The sequence below is a fragment of the Branchiostoma lanceolatum genome, chromosome 18 (genome assembly GCF_035083965.1).
Source record: "Branchiostoma lanceolatum isolate klBraLanc5 chromosome 18, klBraLanc5.hap2, whole genome shotgun sequence".
NCBI classification, from domain to species: Eukaryota; Metazoa; Chordata; class Leptocardii; order Amphioxiformes; family Branchiostomatidae; genus Branchiostoma; species Branchiostoma lanceolatum.
In genome coordinates, this window is record NC_089739.1 from 1,359,165 (window position 1) to 1,381,320 (window position 22,156).

Sequence of the window (22,156 nt, forward strand, 5' to 3'; positions counted from 1 at the left end):
TGAGAAGTCAGCCCACAAAAGAACTGGTATTTTCTTCTCTTCCATTTTGTGTGAATCAATTTTTCATTAGTCACACTTCATGGCTTGTCGCGCAAATCAATTTTAAAATCGTATCTTGCTATCTCCTTCAGTAAATGTCGACTTTGTAGGGATGTAGGAAGCATCTTTTGAGGTTCTTGAATTAACATTTTAGGCCTTGAGGACATTTTCTCTACAGGTCAACTGAGGACAGACGAGCCTGGAGACAGATGTCCATCTTCATTGCTATACCTTGTCCCTCCAACGACCTGGAGGTCAAGGGACCAGCAGGTAGGTAGGAAAGAATAACTTTTCTTCAGCAGTTGACTAACCTCCAAGCCTTTCCAAAAACTTCAGAAAACACTTTGTTTTGTTATGTGTTTTTTTTCTTTCTACTGAGTGCAATATTGTAATGGTGACGCCACAAAGCGTTGCATGCCACTGATGCATGCTGCAAAAACTATCTGCACTCCTAATTTTAAGCTTTCTTATAACCTCCTATCAACCTTCTATTCCTCCACTATACTGGATTTGATTATTTTTTTTCGACATTTTATTCTGACGATGTATGGAAACATATGTATGGTAATTTTTTTATTATTTTATACGGTGTTATTATGTCATTGTATTCTAATGTATATTGTTATGACTTTTAATTCCATTTATTTTAGGAAAACATTTACGTTAAACGTTCGTCTATACTATTGTGGATCAGTCGTTACCAGAAAGAGTTGCTTTGGTTGATCCAGCGTAACAGTAATGAATTGTTTCATTCTCAATAAACACAAATGCGACAAACGAAGTAAATAAGTGAAAGTTTATTCCAAAGTGTTACAATGACTAGGGTGCTGTAATTAGCACTTTCTGATATTATCTTAACTAACATATGCACATAAAGAGAACTGTATGTCAATATGAACACCAGAAATCACAACTATTGCTCTGCGTATCTATGAGCGTGTATCTGCATTTAACACAAAGATAAGGGTATAAAATGTGAGCTATGTATAAGCTAGTATCAGTACACTACTTTCACTAAGACAATGTACTGGAACATTTTGTACGATATATCGAATAAAGAAGTCACATTGTAGATCTATTTGCTCCCCACAAATAGAGACTTAATAGGAGTGTAACGAATCACATTACGCAGATAACTTACATTTTGGAAGTACACGTATATTTTTAAGAAAGAATATTGGCCCTTCAAGCACTATATGTGTTAGTTTTGATTTGAAAGCACTTCGTTACCTACTTCTATTTCGTTTTCACTACTCCATATCATAAGTCATTCTCTTGCAAAACAACCATCAATGAAAGAAAGCAAAACAAAACAAACAATCAACAAGTGAACAAGAACTGTGCAATGTCTAAGAACGTATTATGTTTAGTTGGATCCCAAAGTATTCACGGAAATGATATGTAAGATTGTCACAGTTAGCAATACATTTGTTAATTTCATATATCTACAATTTCAGAGAAGGAAACTCTGGATACCGTGATTTTAAATATGTCTTAGTACATGTTGTAAGATAACACATATTGGCCATTGATAATGATAATGTCTATGGGTGGATGGATGGGTGGATGGATGGATGGGTGGGTTTAAGGATGAATGTTGTGAGAAAAAATCTTCATTTTTCTACTCCTCACTTCGTTGCCTTCTTGTGTCACTTAGCTTTTGTTGGTCATGCTGTAAAAAACAATAATATAGAGCAATGAGCAAAGTGGCGATACTTGAAAATTTTCACCTATAAAATGTCTTAAGCAACTTTCGCCTGCTACAAACATGTTCACGCATTTAAGCAGTGTAAAAAAGCAGGTTAACGAAAAGCCGGGCAAGCACAAAGATATTGCAGTTTGGCTTTGTTAGTGATACACCATTAGTGATACATCACTTTTCTCCCTGGAGTCCATTAAAGAATCATACAAATTAGATACAGTATATATAGATTTTATGTAAAGCAGTATCAGTTCAAGTGTGTATCAGCGACAAACAGAAGCAAGGTAAAAATTATATATATTATCTTTGTGCTTACCCGACATTATCTGTACCTTCGGCTTCAGCAACTGAAAAGCACAAACAAATTATATTATATGTTGATAATGAAATATAATTATATTCCATATTGTTATCTCCATGAAAAAAGACTTTTTCATTGGGATATTGTTTTTTATTAAATGAAATATAACTGTATCTTATATTGGTTATTAAATGAAATATGATTGCATTTTATAATGTATTGATAATTAGATGAAATATAATTATATTTCATATTGATAATGAAATGAAATATGATTATATTTCATATTGATAATGAAATGAAATATGATTATATTCTATATTGATAATGAAATGAAATTATATATCATATTGAATATGAAGTGAAATATGATTATACTTCATATTGATTATTAAATTGAATATAATTGTATTTTATATTGATAATGAAATGAAATATAATCATATTTTATATTGATGATGAAATTAAATATAGTTATATTTCATATTGATTATTAAATGAAATATAATTGCATTTCGTATTGATAATGAAATGAAATAGCATTATATTTCATATTGATAATGAAATGAAATATCATTATATTTCATATCGATTATTAAATTAAATATAATCATATTTCATATTGATAATGAAATGAAATATGATTATATTTCATATTGAATATTTAATGAAATATAATTGTATTTCATATTGATAATGAAATGAAATGTAATCATATTTTATATTGATGATGAATTTCAATATAATCATATTCCATATTGATAACGAAATGAAATATAATTATATTTCATATCGATTATTACATGAAATATAATTGTATTTCGTATTGATAATGAAATGAAATATCATTATTTTTCATATTGATGATGAAATGAAATATAATCATATTTCATATTGATAATGAAATGAAAGAGCATGTGCCTTACCCCTGCAAGCACGCTTCTTCCCCGTGAGAGACCGGGTCACGTTCCAGATGAGGTTGACAGTCATCATTCCCGTGCAGACGGAGCCGAGGATCAAGCCAGGCCACTGGTACCCTGCAAAATACACGTTATTGTTATTATTATCTCCATGAAAAATGGAGATATAGTTTTGGGTGTGTCTGTCTGTCTGTTTGTTTGTTTGTTTGTGTTTCCGCACCACTCCAGTCAGCATAACCCAAGAGCCTCTTGATGGATTACAATGATATTTGGTATGTGGGCAGGTGTTGGGAAGCCGAAATTCAGGGTCGATTTTGGGCCCCCTGGTATGTGACCTTGGTACTGCAGCAGAACTTCAATTTTTGTATCTTTTGACCTGGACGCGCTGTGGTCTTGATTTCTGGGTGGCAGATAGCTTGTCATTATTAGCAAAGCTTTAGGAGCGAGCTTGATAGTTTATTTTTACGTCCGATTTACAAGAATTCCCAGAATTTTACAAGGATTTCTGCAATCCTCCCGGCGACCTCCGTGGACGCCCGCCTGTCACTGTAAAGCCTTGTTGGCACAGTCTGGAATCCCGGCACGCAAGTCGATGACAGGTGACCTACTAACGGGGTGTCGAACTGCGTTGGTTGGAGTGTGTCAGGGAGTTCTTGGGGCACAGCATCTAGTATTCTAGCTTTGAAAAGGGTTTTCAACCTACTCCAGTTGCTATCATTGTGGTTGCTCCTCGTGCAATACCCCCCAAACCAATATTTCTAATGCCACATCGTGTTTTGTTAAGCTTCAAGGACAATTGTAAATGTACGCAGAGACATCTGAAACCGTTTGAGGAGAAGGTTTACAGGTTTCATAAGCCCAATGTATTGCATATCTAACTTTTACAAGTCTGGACAATACACCCAATCTGCAGTACCGCTCCAAAGCGGAAGGACAGGGACTTTTTGAAACGCCCGCAAATTGTCGGCTAAATAAAGCTAAAAAAAAGAGATAAAATAGACTGAAATTTTCAGTAATAAAGATGATTTGAATCTCACCTGGGTCGACGTTGTATGCGGAAATGACGGTCCCAGCGATTGCGGGCATCAATCCGCAGGTGCACAGCAGGGACATTGTGCCGAACGGCATGTCACGGTTTCCCGAGCCGTCTCCTGAAAATTACAAAATGAATGAACTATATTGCTTAACAGTCTTGCATGGTACAATGTATGGCATTGAATCAACTATACTACAAGGTTGATCAATTCTAAGTACAAAATGTTATCGATAACAGTATATCGATTACAATTATATAGTCATGTATGGGCAATTATGTCTCGCTTTTGGAATGATTTATAGAGAAATTGACCTATGTATGTGGATATAGGAGTCGGACATGACAACAATACATAGAATACATAGAAAATATCAATTTGTGTACCAGATAGCGTGAAGTTTGTCTTAGTAGGGCCAGTATGGTAACGTAACGAGCATATCGGGTCTACCCGGGAGGGTGCATACAGAGGATCTTTAAGAAACTTACCGATGTACTTCTTGGCGGTGAATCCAGAAAACGCCGCGAAGAAACTCAGCACGGCCACAACGGACGACTGGATCATGATGACAGTGAAGCCTCCCTGCTGGTCTGAAAAAAAAAGGAAAAAAATGACGAAATCTTTTTTTACAGACTCCAAATCACCTTTGAAATATCTGTGAACGTTACAATTTTTTTAAGTGGCTTACTCTATGCTTGTGGGTCAGTCAGTTTGAAGATGTCAGTCATAAATTTCCGAGCCGAACTGTTGTTTGAAATGCACGGCGTCACAATTCATTTGCTATTAGACCACGTTTCTGCTCCATATAATAATAAGGGGCTATAGATTGATCAAAATATAATTACAAACACTTACTGCTTCCGTTGTTGGGCGAAATTGGTGCTAAAATCATCGGCACTGCGGCGATCAGCATACCGATGATAGGTCCGATACTCCCAACGTGCTTCACCACAGTGTAGTTCACTGAAAAAAATACAAGTGTATCAAGAAAATGTTATTTTTTTATAACCAGTGGTGGTTGTGTGTGTATGACCTATTCATTATATTTTCCCTCAGGGTTAGCCCTTGATAATAGCTATCCGCTAGTTGGGCCCATACTCCTCAAAGCCCTGCTATTCCAAGCCGGTATTCTCGGTTCTGGCGACGTCACCACTAAAGCAGCTTTCAGCCAATCAGGGGGTTTGCTCAAGCTCATCTTGAGCAAACCCGCAAAGGACGCTGGGAAGCTATCAACCAATCCTGTTACGGCTTACATCGTTACTTTGGGTTCAGAACAAATTAACCGCCGTTTGTGCCAACTGAGGATAGCTTATTAATTATTAATGAGCAACTGTCAGTGACGTCGCCAGAAGCCAGAATACCGGCTCGGAATAGCAGGGACCCTACGCGAGATAACGAACCGAGCGATAGTGGCCCTGTTTGAAGGAGGAAGGTTGGGCCACCTTGGCTGTACATGCAATCGCGTGCTCTATCCATACCAATAGATAAATGAATAACTAAAAGTTTCTTTCTATTTAGAGGTAAAAGCATCAGCCGCAAAGCTCACAACTAGATGAAGTAAACCCACAAATTCTACAATAGGTGGGACATACGTCTTTCATAGCTTGCAAAAGAGAAGTCAGACCCTTCACTTGTAATAGACAATTTTATCTGCGATTGTCCTTCGGGCAGGACTTTGCAATAAACGTATTATTGAAATATATGTGAATGAATGAATAAATGAATAGATAAACTTACTGCTGGCATCTGACACGAGAATTGTGAGCATGAGGATGATGGCCCAGACGGAGCTCGCCTCGAACGTCAGGACGACGTAGTACTTAATGTTCGGCACCGGCGCAGCGGTAGCGGTAGGCGCTGCAGTAGTGCCGGCTGCGGCAGTAGTACCCGCTGCTGCTGTGGTAGCTGCAGCAGTTGTTTGTGCCGATGTTGTACCTGTAAATAAATAAATAATGAATAAACAATGTTAATGAACGTCCCCACTGCAGTAGTGCCGGCTGCTGCTGTGGTAGCTGCAGCAGTTGTTTGTGCCGATGTTGTACCTGTAAATAAATAAATAATGAATAAACAATGTTAATGAACGTCCCCACTGCAGTAGTGCCGGCTGCTGCTGTGGTAGCTGCAGCAGTTGTTTGTGCCGATGTTGTACCTGTAAATAAATAAATAAACAGTGAATAAACAATGTTAATGAGCGTCCCCACTGCAGTAGTGCCGTCTGCTGCTGTGAAAGCTACCGCAGTTGTTTGTGCTGATGTTGTGCCTGTAAATGGTTAAATAACGATAAATCAAACAATCATTTTAGTAATAACAAGACTCACCCACAAACCTAATGCATTGATGTCAACACCCGTTACATCTTATTCGTACCCTACGAACTCAACGAATATCGCCGATAATTTTATAAGATATTGCTTGTTTGTATGTCCTCGACTTTCAAGCGTGGTTATAGTTTTCATGTCGCCTGTGGTTTTCTTGCCAAACCGCCTTCTTGTGTGCCTTTTCCTTTACGGGGAACCTGATATCTTTTATTATACAAACACACGCAGGTGTCAGGTTCCAATGAATAGGTGTGCCTTTGTCTTCTAGCACGCGTTCTACGGGTCACTAAGACTCGTCCGGCAGGTGATCCATGACGTACTCAGGTAACCGGCTGGTTGTTCCTTTCCAACAAGCCAACTTTGCATTTCCAAATTAGATGAACAGGAATATTTGTGTACAAACCTGGAGTTATTCTTCCGCTCAGTTCAACGAATTGCAAAGTTTGGATAAAATAAATGCGCATCTTTTTTGTAGTCTGCTACTGCCATGTCTTCTTTTTTGCTTTTAATCATACATGCTCATTCATTCTATTTCAAAATTGAATTGGTTTATCTGCCCGTCTTCACCTGCCTAAAGTTGCTGAGGATAGACAGTTGTTTAGCGCTTTTATTTTATTATAAGTCAAACCAAACAGTTTATGATTACACTTCTCTCCACAGACCTCCCCCAGCCAATGTTGTATTTTGAACAATTGAATCCAGATTATGTTAGGTTATTAAGTAAACGTTTTATTTACACATTAGGTGGATTATTTACCTACCGTCTCACTGTTTTGGTTACGGTGGGCGGTGCATGATGACTTTTACGTCTAGGTAAATATTATCCTGTGAAAATGGGACTTTCTCTCGCCGGTTTGTCCCACATTTAAAAAAATTGTCTGTGTTTTGTGCCATACAGGCTAAATAGAGCATGGAATCGGTAATGAGAAAATCACCAAGGCAGCCGCAGGCCATTTTATTTGTTGCTGACAACTCCGCTTCAAATGTTTGTCTAAAACTGTGAAAAGTTGTCAAGCGGTATTCAGATCATTGCTTTCAACTGCTAATTCCTCTTCATAATTTGGCTCTACGTAACAGTGTGTTTAATAGCTGTCTTAAAGCCGTGCTTTAAAGAGGTATTTAGTAAACAATAGTTGAGAAATCACAGCGACTGTTTATACCGATCTTCTCGGCAACCATGAGCTCCAAACACCGCCAACAGATCTTGGCCCGTTCGCAGAGTTTAGACCCACGGACTGGCACGGGAGCAACAACTCCAGGCTCCAGGCTGTTGCTAGGGCCCGGTCAGGCCAGCTCTTCGGCAGCAGGGCTAACATGCCCCCGGCGAAATTTTGTCTCAGTCCCCTGCATGACCATGAAGGACACCTGTCCCGTATGGTAAAAGGCCACTGACCGTCGGGCATCTCTTTCGTTTGACTTGAAATTTTACACTACTGTATTGTTCAAGAGAGAACAAAAGAGCCATCCCTGAATGACACACCCTTCTTGAGAGACTATACCGGGTACTCACACTGGCTTCCTCGGCTTCATGTTGCTCTAGAGGCCGATGGCACAACTCAGCCTACCCCTCAGTTTGGAAGCGACTACCACAAAGGCGGGGAAGCGTATCCGCTCACTGTCTTTTCCCTATTTAGGAGTTTTACTCGGTTCTGATTCTGAAATCTTACAATCTCTTCTTTAAATAGAAGTTGTACACTGCGATAAACAAGTGATTTAAATCTAAGCAACCGCGTCTCTTACTAAGACATCTAAATCCCTACACCTGGATGAGCATTTAAATTTCAAAGACCGTGCTTTTGAGGTGAAAAGGAAAGATAGCGGATGTCAACTGCGTTTAAATCAGAGCTTTAAATCACTGTATGAAATGATTGATTCTTCTTACGTTACTGTAACGTTGTCGAATTGGTCGTGAGATTTCTTATAGTGCTACATTTTCAATCCTGTTATTTTCTATCGCGCGGCTTTCACAAAGGCTGTGTCAGAACCAACTAGTAGTGTCGTTAAGCATATACGATAACATTTTCTGTCATGATTGAATCGTACGACACACCATCTGCAGTCCCAAGAGTATCATCCACTACTGTGCTAGGAATCACCTATTAACTTTCGTAAACTTGTATTACAACAAATGTGACTGAGAATGAACTCACCGATAGAGATCGCCAGCTGTATCAGCACAACCAGAGCCAGGATCGAGCGGATAGAACGTAACGTGCCCGCCATCTTAGTTCCTCTTCTCAGCAGTCTTGAATCTCTCACTGAACGCGGTAGGTCCTTCTGTACCTCTGCGGGTGTGGTTTCAGCTGTCAGTGTCCCGGAGCTGTTTGTGTGGTTGTTATATACCCACCCTATACACGACCAGTAGGACGTTTGACACTCAAATACTCCACGCCGCTGAGTCACCTAACCACACCCCTGTTCTGTTTACGTCAAATACGTCACCATGAAGGGCGGTTACCAAGACGACGGGTGGATCGGGTATCGTCCTGCAGGTCTTTGATAGGTTGTTGCCACTAACCACAGGCGGATCCGGTTTCATCCTACGGGCCTTTGACAATTGGTTGCCATGACGACGCACGGGTGGTGGTCCGTCAAACACCCCGGTCGAACAGGTTGACAGCAAAGGTCCGGGGTGACCTTTCACCTAGATTAGCATCACAAGGGCTTGTGGGGTCAACGTTTGCCCGAATGAGAGACCATAACTGTTTTGTAATAGACCGGTAATCTTAAATAGACTGATGACTATAGATATTGCAAAAACAAGAGACAAGCGTGACGATATGTTACAATGGGTCAGATCTTACAAGCCAACGTTGTTTTTGACTGGCCTAAAATGAGGATCGATTTATGAATTATTAACAGCCAAACCAATAGATAAAATAAATCAAATCTACCTCTATAAACTATTCCATTGCTTGACCTGATTAAATGGCAATCTCTCACAACAAAACTTTATGACAAGGCATGATTACACCGTGACGTGCGTTAAAACCTTCAAATTTATGGTCTCTTAATTTGTCTCAAACACAAGCAGAAGTAAATGAGGCAATTCTTTATTCTTTATTAAAAATTGCAACAAGACAATAGATAGTGGAGCGCCAGGCAGCCAAGCTGATGTTGCGGACCACTTAACATTACAATTACATTGAAGTACAACAATAAAATACAATCTTATTTCTTAGTCTGTACACATGACCTTAGCTTGCCCTGAACACAATTTGAAAAAAGTTGCAGCTCCAAGGAGTTATTTTGATATCTATTGGAGATAATGAGAAATAATTCTTTCATTGATGAAAAAAACTTTATTCATAAAAATACATTGCGATTTCCATAGACAAGACCCTTACGGCGCAAAGTACACTTCAAATGTTCGACAAAGCACATTTTTTGTTTACAACTACGAAATTCAATGGCAGTGTAGCTTCAGCATTGAAGCTTTTATATAAGTTATCACTTCTATTGCTGCCACCAGTGCACAGGTTTTTAAAGATGACACTCTTTTCAATAATTAATAAAAGATCGATCATTTAATAGACCTTTCGACTTATTTTATGTCCAATGTGTTTATGTACAATTACAACTTATTTCACTGTTGTATTTAAAGCATTTATATATCAACTCGCAGAAAATATTCCAGAATTAAGTTAGTCCTTTGCACTGTAGGAACATGTGGTCATAATCTCCCACAAAATTACAAACGTTACAAGGAAAGCTGGACCCGAAATCTAACTTTTTTTTCTATAGACCTATCTACAAATTTTCATCATGATCCATTCAAAGCTGTGCTGTTCAATTACATACAAAACTACATACATACGTACAAACATACAAACGCGACCAAAATTGTAAGTTTCTTGGCGAAGGGAATAAAATTATCTGTTATCTATTCTGTCATATTTATCCAGGGTAGCCCTGCTCAGTGGTTACCACTGCTTTTCAGAGGGGCCCTACGTACATAAAATAACTGATAATACAAACAGAAATATCAACATATAGAAATAATAATAATGATCATAATGAAAACAATGAAGGTAATCTGTCAATCTGCTTTGATCATCAGCTGTGAAGAACTTACTATCGAACAAGATGCTCAACTACGGTGGACGAATGAACATACACTCAGCAATGATGCGATCGCATCCGGCTGACACTCCCTTCCTGCACTGAATTCTTCAGTGTTATCTGAGACAAAACCGGACCCGCATAATTCAGCACCGGGAATCTGACCCCATTCTGTCGCTTCGTGTGTGACGCATTTTCACCTGGCGTTTTCGTGTAATACCCCTTATCTTATGCTAGGGTCACAGTTCCTAACCGGAACCCGGCCGGACTGTTTGCGAAAACGAAAAATTAAAATGTATGTCCATAAATTGGCACAAGCTATGCTCTTAAATAATTTTGGGTACGTTTTGTGTTTTTGCTGTCTTTTATATCATACTTTTCGTTCCCAAAGACTGTCCGGCTGGGCCCCGGATTAGAAATGTGACCCTATATATAGCATAACATCAGCCACTCCCGCACCCACAAGAGTGACTAAAGTCGAGGTCTTCATCGACAACGATGTACGAACATCAACATGGCGGCGACAGTTCAGAGACCAAAACCTTTCGTATTAAAGTGTTGTTGAGTTGAGAGACTAAAAACCTTCATAGAATCTAAAAAAATTTCATTGATGTAGATGTGTGCTTTGTACGTTTTGCCGTGTGTTCTGTTTTCTTTTATGTTCAATCTATATAAAGACGTAAGTCGTACGCTCAAATGCAACCTGATGATGTTAGATTCCGGAGAAGTTGACCTTCGATGACCCCTCTGATGTTAGCAACTCGGGGGGCTCCCCAGAGGGCTAGGCGGTGAGCTTAAAACTTTCTGTGAAAACAAAATCGTTTATTTAGCTCTTATCTAAATCACTTAGGCTTATCTACCCAAACAACGTTAAATCGCAGTTTTTCATTGAGGTTTTTAACGGATATGATAATACATATCACTATTGGCCACATGCTTATTTCTGTACGCCTTTTTACTGTACCACTATGGGCATACTTATTTCTGTTTCACAAGACTAAACATGTTCTATGTTACAGATTCTATAGTGAGGAGAGGTTTGATGGTGAAGCCAGTTGAATTCAGAGCGGACATCAGGAACCGGAATACGCGTTCTGTTCAAAGTTGGCACAATTCCTCATTATTTAATATCCAATATATGTGCCTTTCTCCGTTTCTCTTTTCTGCACGGGAGTGCACCAGCGCGCCTCTTTACTTTACCACCTTGGTCATACTTACCGTTAACTACCGCCACTATTTCCACAGAAGACATGGTATATGTAAAAGACGAGCAATGTGCTGTAAACATTGGCTTCTTTGTTCAGTTCAGAGATAACTACTTGTGCTTGTACAATTTGTATAAGTACAATATGATGTTGACAATACCAGTGTTCTTATAAATCCAGTTTTGCAATGTCAAACTGTATTTTTTATCACTTTGACCAAACCAAAAGGGGGAATCCCTACTTGCCGACCGTAACCGGAACACATTTTTTTTTCCTTTGGCCTTACCGTTAACTTTGGAGCCACTCTTTCCACAGCAGACATGGTATATGTAGCAGACGAACACTACAACAATGCCGACAGTACAAATCACACCGAAGACAATACCGGGTGTTCCTGTCCCTAAAAAATACAAAATAATGTAAAGACGGGTTACGATCGATATTCAGAGCAATATCTACGTACTGTATACGTAGACAATATCTCAGTATACGTGACAAAAACTTTACATTTGGAACCGCATCTGTAACACTGTAGCAGCGACACCTAGCTGCAGTGCAAAGTATAACAAGTCTTATACCTTGAGGAAATGATCACTGAAACGTCGGCTCTTGTGAATATCTGGTCATGAATAAAGAACGTTGTTATTTTAGTCCATAAGGTCTCATTCAAGTATCATTCTTTAAACAGAGATTGTATGCATTGAAGTTGTTGCCATTTTTTACATGACTTATAGTAAATGATCTCAACTTAGAATCATAACGATGGTACATTTCTTATAGCCTTATTACGAACGCACCCATGTAAAACACGTATTATAGCACGTAAGCCTATGGGACGAAAAAAAAACTCATTAATGAGACCATAAGTAGTCCGTTACCTGGTTCTACGTTGAAGGCAGAGGCAATGGTCCCGCCCAGGCCAACCATGCAGCCGAGAGAGAACTGGAATATCATGAAGGTACAGGGCACCTCTATTTCATCGCCTGAAAAGCAACATTTTGTACACGTTACTCAAGAAATATAAGTACAGCATAGTCTTCTTAATATTCTCTTGATATTGTAATGCATTTAGCCCTCTGCTGGGCATGAATATGCAATAAACTTTATTGTCATTGTCATTATATAAGCGGGGAGCGGAGGGGTCCTATACGCTCTCTCAATTTGTTCCCTTTGTTCACAGATCAAGACTATGGAATGATTAAAAAATATCTTAAAATTTACTGGGAACAGGGATATTTTGGAAAAGGGCTCCTTTTGGAATGCATATAAACCCCAGCATTGGTCCTATTTCCAAAGAGGGGCCCTGCCCAGACCGGGCAGCCTATGGGAACTAAAAAAAAATGACCTGAAAGACAACAAAGAACAGATTAAAGTTTTACATGAATGATAGATCTAGAGGTGATTTCATTTCAATAACATTTTGACCTAAAAGAATACTCCTAACCATATCTTGTGTATTCTTGATATGCACATTTTTTCTATTTTTCGTTTTCGCAAACAGCCCAACAGGGACCCGGGTTGAAAATGGGACCAAAGCATTCAGTCTTCGTTTTATAACAAACTTACCCATGTTCTTCTTACAACAGTATTGGAATAGGAAAGTAGCTGACACGACGTTAAAGCAGGCCGCAATGGAAGCCTGGGTGACGATCAGGTTGAATCCATTGTTGGGCGGCAGACACTCTACTATGATGACAATGATCGCCAGCACACACCCAACCAGCGGGCCGATGATGCTACCATACTTCACCACAGCTTTTGCTTCTGCAGGAGAGAAAAAAGAAGAAGTGGACTGACTAAAGACATAAATTGAAACAAACAAGAGTTCAGGGACTTTGTACCTTCGTGAAAAAGAACAGGCTCTTTAAACTTCCGATACGAAGTCCAAAATTGCGTCTAAATTTAGCTCCTAACCAGCGACCCCCCCCCCCTCTCTCACTGGACCTGCGGTACGCTGGCGGCGTCGCTGCGTCTTATACTGGATTTATTCTACCATTGACTTTATAATGGGAATATCATTCAAAAGTATTAATAGTACACACACAAAAAGACAAGAAGACACAATGCTTGAAAAGATTCGTTTTTTGTCAGTGAAAGTCGCTGAGTGTTTTGTCAAAACGATCGGCCGCAGCCAGCGTGCCGCGGGTCCAGTGAGAGGGAAGCCTTACAGCTACTCGTTCACCTACACATCTCCTAGCACTTTTCAGCGGGTCTAAGGCCATTTGGCGAAAGAACCTTTGTAAATTTCTCCTATCGTTTGATTTATTTTATTAGTCAAGCATAATCTTTCTTTGTACAATATTATCAAACAAACAGAAAATAAAATCGTTGATGAATTTTGGACATCTAAGTAATGAGATACGCCAAAAAGAATTACTCAAACAAGTGGATAAAATTCTGAAGCTTTTGAAAATCTTGAATTTTCAAAAAGGTTTTATACAGTTACTTGAGTAACTCTTTTTGGCGTAGAAAATGAAAACGACTTACGACGCATCTCTGCCGCCAGAACGGTAGCCGTCACGATGAGGGCCCACAAAGAAATACATTCAAACACGATCAAATTTTCCACTCGTGTAGCAGCCCTTGGATCTGAAAACACAAAATACGACAAGAGATCACAACAAATTCTGTCGGCGATTCCATTATCACAGAAATAGACAATATGCGCCCTCTGGTCGAACATACAGAAACTGCAGCTAAGACACACGAAAACACTCACGCACATACATACACACACATAAACATACACTCAAACACACACACCCTCACTCATACAAACACTCACTCAAACACACACACACATACGTACTCAAAAATGACACACATGCACACTTACACCTCATACATGCACACACACACACACACACATACACACACTCAAACGCATACATACATAAATACGCACCTGCACACATACATGCACATATACCCACACACCCATACACACACACATACACACACATAAATACATAAATACATACACAATGACAGAGAGAGAAAGATAGGGGTTGAAAAAATACAGAGCAGGAAAGAAACACCCTTACCTGTTCCTGCTGTAGTCTCCACTGTAACCGGAGCTGTTGTTTGCGCAGAAGGCGTCAGTGGTAGCAGTACAACAAGAACGACCCCTACGAATAGCGAGCGAGCTGTCAGGCCTGTCATCCTTGCTTGTTAGCTTGAGCTATCCTTACGGAAACGCGGTGGTTGTGTTGTCCTACCAGTCACGGGTTTGCACTTACTTGGTCTGGTCAGCTTCACGAAGCTCTGTTGTTGAGTGGACTTACTCAAAAGGCTAACACGCGGTCAAGAGGGCGAAGTTCACTTACATGCTGGACACATTTCTGGGTCACCAAAGTCTCAGCGAAAGGCTAAGCCTGGCGTTTTGCTGTTGCTCTGTTTTGCTATTTACCAACGTAATCCATAGCCCCTACCAGGCTCCAGAGGTGGCTGAAAAGAGTAGAAAGTCGCCAAAATAGACTGATGACGTGCCAGAGGAGTTACCACACCGAGATTATTGTTGCTTTGGGGGCTATCTAAAAGGGGTTCCGTGCCCTTTGACACAGATCTATCGATATAACCGTACGTCACGAGGTTAAAGTTTAACAGAATGTATTTAGATCACAAAGCACCGCAACTCATATCGGCTAGTGTGTATATAGTATAGATAGTTCCATCAGGTTATAGACTGGTTTATTTGGTTAAATATCTTCTCCGTCCAAGTAAATAAAGTAAGTAAATATAGAGAAAGAGTGCGTGGTGATTAAATGCGACCTTTCAGGGTTTCTCACACTTTTGGGTGTTAAAAGAATTTCATTGATATGGAAGTGTATTTTGTAAGTTTTGTGTTGGTTCAGTTGTCTTTCAAATCGTACGTTTATATCATGAATCATATAAAATTCATATTATTATAAGTCATACAAGTCCAATTTTTGGTCTCCCTCTTTATAAATATACAACCGTGTGATGTATACATTTATATTTAGATCATTGCAACATATATGAACATTGATATGTATAACTAGAAGCATCTTCCCACGAGCTCATTATTATAACTGCGTTGATGTTTACAAGTACATATAATGTTTACAAGAATCAGTTCTCACTGTTTGGAAATAGAAAAAGGTCGATATCATAATATACCAGCCAACCAGAGACGGTGCCCTTCATGTCAAGCTAGCGTTGAAGATGAATATCATTTCCTAATGACATACCTCGCATTTACTGTAGATAGACGAAAATTAATGGATATGATCACATGTAAATCCAGCAAACCCTTGCCAAAGGCAAACACAGACATTTTCAATCTACTTATGTCATGCCCCGACACCATATCTACGTACTTAGGCCAATACGTATGTAGTGTTTTACGAAAGAGATAATATATTGTAACAGACCGAAACGTTTAACGTATATTATATCAGTAGGCTATTTACGTTCCTATTCTTGTAATTATAGTTTTCAGAAAAGAATAGAATAGAATAGAATAGACTAGTTTAGTACCCATTGTATTTATTGCATTGTCATTCTTGTCATACATTGTGCCATGTACAATTGTCGAGCAATAAAGTTCATTCATCATATAATGTTATGATTCCTATCTATAAACCATCCCTCCGCTCGACCCTGTTTCTTTAAAGCTATTTAGTGAGGATGTTCCCACAGTACTTGATGACAACGAGTTCCATTCTACTATGGTTCTCGGGAAATCCTTGATTGATAACTCTGCCATGACTATATTCTAGTCCTTTTCTGAGCTGGTATCAGAAACTTATCAGTAAATATGTCCACAAGTTCGTTAGTCATTTTGTACATCATGCAAGATTTGGATATTCCTGGATTTTTGTTGGAAAGCTGAAATACATAGAATCACCAGAGCTAGACTTCACCCTTATAACCTTTCAGGATCATTTCCATGGGTGTTTTTTCTCGAATAGGAACATTGACAATATAATCGTTTGGCGCCTTGCCTTGAAACGAGCTTCATGTACGAAGAAACGTGTATTTATACGGTTTCACCCACGTGATTGTGACGTCAGTATTGCCGCCATGTTGGACGATTAAATCCGGAAGTTGAAAGATAAAAATTTGAATGTGCACATTTGATTACAGACATGTAGTTACGACATAAGTTCGACATGGTGTTCACTCATGTTTGATTTCAATATTAGAATGGATATTTGCATTATGTAATTGTTTTCGTTCAGTGCTAAATTTGACTTATTCAATCTATGCTACACTGGCAGTTAGAGTGACCAATGCACAGTGTCCCAGATGTCTTGATAAGACACATAGGGGTGGCGCCCATCTCCATTTCTGTAGCCCCTAGCTGGAATATGAAAGCACGTAAGCTATTCAGTCACCCTTACAGAGTCATATTATCATCTTCATTATCATTTTCGCCTATTGTATCTTTGTTATGTGCTAAATAAAAAAAAAGTAATTACACATTATACACATGCAAATAGGAATGACTTTTCTGAGTTTAACCACGGAGTCTTGGTTTAACCACCTAACATGGCGGCTGTGACGTCACTAAGGTACTACGGTACTCTAAACACGAATCTCTAACATTACTGCTGCAGCGGCGTCTGCCACTTTCTTTTTCACACAGCTACAGCGGCATTCTGTAGAAAATGATAGATTGGAAAAAAGAAGTGAGACAACCGAAAATAATTTCATCAGGTTGGTAGAACATGGAGTATTGGAGATTCTTTTTACACAACCGGTAATTCTCACCTGCTGACGTTTCGATGTCTGTCAGACACCTTCATCAGAGCTTCTGACTGGAGTACTTCTTCTCACCGCTATAAGTAGCCGATGTAGGTGGCGTCGGCTACTTATAGCGGTGAGAAGCAGTACTCCTGTCAGAAGCTCTGAAGAAGGTGTCTGACAGACATCGAAACGTTAGCAGGTGAGAATTACCGGTTGTGTAAAAAGAATCTCCAATACTCTAAGAAATGAGACATTTATGAGCAGCTTGACTTCGTTCTGATAAAACATGGTGAACTAATTGTCGCTCTGCATTCTTGTTCGAATGTTCCCACCAAGTCACGTGATGTTACGTACACGTGACGTCAGCACTTGGTCAATGAGACGACTAGAGCCTTTATATCGGGAGTTGAATCTCAGTGCTAGAGTCGGATGCTGGAATCGATTGCTAGCTTCAGGTTGGAGAAACGAAGGAACACTTTCATGTTACGAACGACATGGATAGCAACTTAGTATGGATAGCAATATTGGTACCTGTCAGTGTGTAAATCTGCTGTTCCCTATGTATAAATAGTATTGTTTTGTTTTGTTTTTCTAGTTATTGTAAATAAGTAGTGGTTAGCTCTACTAGTTCATTTTAGTGACGCTGGAGAAGAGTGATTGATGTCACTTGAAACGTCCGGAAATAAATCTCCGAATTTTTATCCAGTTGTAGAGTTTGAATTTTCTTTATATATTGTTCACCTGGATGTCTAACCTTCAAAAACGTATAGTATTGTTTTATTTTCCAGGGCCTCTATAAAAAGCAGGGCTTAAGCACTGAGAGAGTCACTATGGCTAACACTGCACGAAATGGCCTCGGATCCTGACGTATCCGGACAGGAGAACTCGGAGATCCGGAACCTCAGATCCGTAAGAATCCAGACGGTTTCGGGGGCCGTATTGTACTAAAACAACTCAAATTTACCTACATTAAACTAAATGTGCAAGTGGTACACTGATGTGGTATACCACTTGCACATGCAATTTAATTCAGGTAAATTTGAGTTGTTTTAGTACAATACGGCCCCCGTATCCGTCTGGATTCTTACGGATCTGAGGTTCCGGATCTCCGAGTTCTCCTGTCCGGATACGTCAGGATCCGAGGCCATTTCGTACAGTGTAAAGAATGCAGAAATATGTTACCGTTTCCCCTTGTTGCGGTGACTGCCCCTTGTTACACCAACGGGACATGTACCAAGCGAAGGCCACCACCCACAGGAAAGAGACGATGGCACCGAGGATGACTCCGGCTAGGCCGCTGGCTGAAAACAAAAAAGACATTATTCAGAATACACATGGTGCAAGTGACCGTTCCAGGTGGAGATGCACACTATCCAGACAGCTCAAATCAGAAGAAGCCAGACTGATGCACAGCGCAGAAGAAAAGCGGATCCGCAGAAAAGAGCTTTGCAACAGAACTGAGTCAGCTTACAGATGTGATTTTTGTGGCAGAGACTGCCATTCTCGTATAGGGCTGTTTAGCCATAGTCGATGCTGTAGGGCTGTTGTGAATTAGGATTTTACCATGGTCAATACTGACCGACGGAGGCCATACATATAGGGTACCAGTCTGACCGTGGGTCGGATCAAGGGCTGGCCGAAGGACTGTGGGGGTCAGGCATGCAGAATGTATTTTTTTCGTGCTGAACTTTATTCATGTCATATCCACCAGAAATACATACCTAAAAGCGTTATGCGCCAGAAGTAGAGAAAAGTTGGTGTCCCTGGACAAAATTGTAACAACATCAATTTCAACGTCGGAATGCGGTATTCGAATTTTCGACAGCGGCGCATGCGAATTGCGTTCGAATATGTCGCATATGCGTCCAGAAATATGAAACAAAAATGAAAATCCGCTGAAAAGTGGTTGAACATGTCCTTCGCGATTACATTTATTCATAAGAACATTTCTAATTTTGCCCCCCCCCCAAAAAAAACTACATAGAGGGCCTTTAAGTAAATAGTGGTTCATCCAGTTACCTTGTCCGATGTGGACAACCGAATTAATAGTTCCGGAGATGCCAGTCATCAGTCCCACAGCGATCAGTAGGGAATTGGTGGCGTAAGAGAACCTCGGTCCCACGCCTGGAAGCAGCAAAAAAGAAAGAATTACAAAACCCACAAAACAGAATCTGACTTCCTTTAAGAAGCTCTTGAAGTAATGGAAATGAACTAAACGAAAGAACACGGACCATGAACCAGGTTTCGCCCTACTTTATGTTGTATGTTGTAGAAATTGTATATTGTTGTACCATGAATATGTAATGATATATGTTGATAGAGTTATTAGGACTCAAATGACTGTGTATCTCTGTTATATTGTATCTGACCCCACCGTGCTGACCCTTACCTCTTCCCTCATGACCTCAATGAAAAGCAGCCTGCGTGCCGATTTGAGCTTATCATGAATAAACAAAGGTTCAAACAAACAATAGCGTCCACCTTTCTCAGGTCGCTAATGAGGGGAGTGGGATGCATGATACGTCGCGTTTGGGACCGCATTCTTCGCACTGCAGCAGCGACACCTTGCGGCCGTGAGGCGCAACGGCAGCGTGTTCGACTCAGAATCAAGTGGTCCCGGGTTAGAATCCTACCGTGTCACCGATCTTGTGCCCTTGGGAAAGGCGCTTTACACGACTTTCCCAACAACATGCCAAAATGGCCATCATCAAGACCGTGGGCAAGTACAACAAGTCAGCATTGCCCTGAGGAAGGTAACAGATGGTCACCCAAGCGTCGGAAGATACTAGATACCTCCTGGTTGTGTTTAAAGTACTTGGAAAATATACAGTTTTCGGTAATGGCATCTGTTTATGGACAAGTTACTAGTGCCACCCCCTCAGTTAGAGGGACAAGTCTCCAACGGCAGCTGTCTTCAGCGCCAGGCGGGCTGGCGTTATCAAGGCGGACCTCGAGTGTAAGAGTCATCCGGCAGCTCGCTGCAAGCATCCCAACCAGAACCAGCACGTCTCCCTCGAATTGGTGCCGCTGGAGATGGCGGATGCCCAAAGTGTGTGGGTCTCAGATTCGCAACCTGTTATCCACCTTAAAACAAATTCACGCGAAGGCTACCGTGTCAATTGACACGGTCACCATACTCTGTATTTGTATCTATACTATGTATCTGTACCATGTATCTGTACTATGTATCTGTACTATGTATCTGAATACGAATAAAGATAATACGAGTGGTTGCCATCACATCACTAGTGCCACCAACTCACCGATGTTATGTTTGGTCGCGAATCCTGCAATTCCTCCCCCGATGGACAAACCGGCCGAGACACATGACTGGGCCATAAGGGTGGTGAAAGCTTCCTGCTTACCTGAGAGAAACAAACTTTTAAGTTAAAAAGTTTATGATAGAATCATAAGAAAGGCTGCAACTAAAACGCCCCTGTAGTTTTAAAATTGTTGGAGGGCCCAGGCTTTTCTCACTTCTTTAGAAGCACGAGGGCTATCGGCAACCTGATTAATCGTTACCGTAGCATGTTCAAGAAACGAGATACAAAACCTACAGCGGCACCACCAGGGGCCAAAATCAAATCTAGTTTCATGTAATTTCTTTGATAGTCCGGACCTTATCACATGCCAACAATCCACAATGGGCTTAAAAAAATTTGTTGGAAGAGGTAGGATTGTGTGGGTCACAAAAATGTGGAATGGCCGGGGGAGGGGGGTCCAACCAAATCTGGATTGAACAGGGGGGTTGGGTCAAACGTCTGAATTGAACAAAAGGGGTTAGGTCAAACAAGTCTAGATCGGAACTGGACAGAGGGGTTGGGTCTTGACTTTTCACGCATTTAGTTGAAATTCATAAGACCTTGTATATAAATATTCTATCTACTGTCTATGATTAGATGCAATACATTTTAACTTTGCTAAATATAATGTTAAACAGATAAACATGAAACCCGTTTGACGTACGAGTCCCGTTGTTTGGCGGAGCAACCAAGAGCGCGATCACTACCACCGATATCACAACTCCGGGAAGCGGACCGAAACTGCTGCCGTGTTTCACCATATCCCATTGATCTGCAAGAAAGAGAAGGGAACGTCAGTTAAGGAAGCTGTCTTCGAACTACATGTATACAAGATTACGTCTTAGGACCAAAGGAAGCATAAGAAAAAACGTGAGGATCTGGTCTTGGTTAAGTGTTTACACAGAGTGACACACACACACACACACACACACACACCCGCGCGCGCACACACAATCACACACACACACACACACACACACAAATATATACACACACACACACACATACACGCACGCCCACTCTCACACACTCACACCCACAATCACACATATACACACAAAGATACACACACACTCACACACACACACAAGTACACACACACACACACAATCACAATCACCCACAATCACCCCCCCCCCACACACACACACAATCACACCCACACACACACCGATGGCACCGACCTTTGTACTCTCCCCACAGTATGACAGCCATCACGATCAGCGCCCAAACGGCCTGAAGTTCGAACACGATCACAACCTCTGGACGTACAACGTTCCTCACTGGAACAAAGAAAAGAATGTCACCCTTAACTTTGGTTAATACAAATTTATTTATTACCAATTTTTTCACCAAATGTACATAAGCATGTCGAGCACAACTGCGTCCCTCTTGAATTGAGTACAATTTCTTACATTTTTCATTAGAATACAAATACAAAGTTATCAAAATATTCAAAATGTTACTTCAGGTCTTGTAATTCGAGATACAATGTTAGTGGAGCTCAGGACCCAGATTATTGTTGAAGTCTGATGGCGCAATGCAGGAAGGATTGCTGCCG

The 22,156-nt window shown here is 40.3% G+C and overlaps 2 protein-coding genes across 3 annotated transcripts; both read right to left on the reverse strand.

Moving 5' to 3' along the window:
- Window positions 1-821: 821 nt before the first annotated feature.
- On the reverse strand, window positions 822-8,843 carry LOC136424066 (uncharacterized). Of its 2 annotated transcripts, XM_066412479.1 has the most exons (8): window positions 8,465-8,840; window positions 5,734-5,931; window positions 4,852-4,959; window positions 4,485-4,586; window positions 4,000-4,113; window positions 2,969-3,079; window positions 2,058-2,088; window positions 822-1,711 (listed from the first exon to the last, which is right to left on the reverse strand). In XM_066412479.1, exons 1-8 carry the CDS (start codon window positions 8,535-8,537, stop codon window positions 1,693-1,695), a joined length of 756 nt encoding a protein of 251 aa, XP_066268576.1. In that variant the 5' UTR covers window positions 8,538-8,840; the 3' UTR covers window positions 822-1,692. The 2 variants fall into 2 exon arrangements, with proteins under 2 accessions (XP_066268576.1, XP_066268577.1); XM_066412480.1 differs by lacking the exon at window positions 2,058-2,088 and having other exon boundaries at window positions 8,465-8,843.
- A 508-nt stretch (window positions 8,844-9,351) lies between these two features.
- Window positions 9,352-20,655, reverse strand: LOC136424067 (uncharacterized). Its single transcript, XM_066412481.1, has 9 exons — window positions 20,557-20,655; window positions 19,313-19,417; window positions 18,476-18,594; window positions 14,626-17,205; window positions 14,069-14,170; window positions 13,148-13,345; window positions 12,460-12,564; window positions 11,868-11,981; window positions 9,352-11,180 (listed from the first exon to the last, which is right to left on the reverse strand). The coding sequence occupies exons 4-9, from the start codon at window positions 14,741-14,743 to the stop codon at window positions 11,158-11,160; spliced, it is 660 nt and encodes a 219-aa protein (XP_066268578.1). The 5' UTR covers window positions 14,744-17,205; window positions 18,476-18,594; window positions 19,313-19,417; window positions 20,557-20,655; the 3' UTR covers window positions 9,352-11,157.
- Between the last annotated feature and the right edge of the window lie 1,501 nt (window positions 20,656-22,156).

Coding starts and splice junctions, on each gene's coding strand:
- LOC136424066 (XM_066412479.1), bottom strand. CDS start 8,537: ATGGCGGGCACGTTACGTTCTATCCGCTCGATCCTGGCTCTGGTTGTG. Junction 4,960..5,733: donor TCTCGTGTCAGATGCCAGCA/GTAAGTTTATCT, acceptor TATTTTTTTCAG/TGAACTACACTGTGGTGAAG. Junction 4,114..4,484: donor CACCGCCAAGAAGTACATCG/GTAAGTTTCTTA, acceptor TGTAATTTTCAG/GAGACGGCTCGGGAAACCGT.
- LOC136424067 (XM_066412481.1), bottom strand. CDS start 14,743: ATGACAGGCCTGACAGCTCGCTCGCTATTCGTAGGGGTCGTTCTTGTT. Junction 14,171..14,625: donor GGAGACTACAGCAGGAACAG/GTAAGGGTGTTT, acceptor TTGTGTTTTCAG/ATCCAAGGGCTGCTACACGA. Junction 11,982..12,459: donor TGCCTTCAACGTAGAACCAG/GTAACGGACTAC, acceptor TGTATTTTTTAG/GGACAGGAACACCCGGTATT.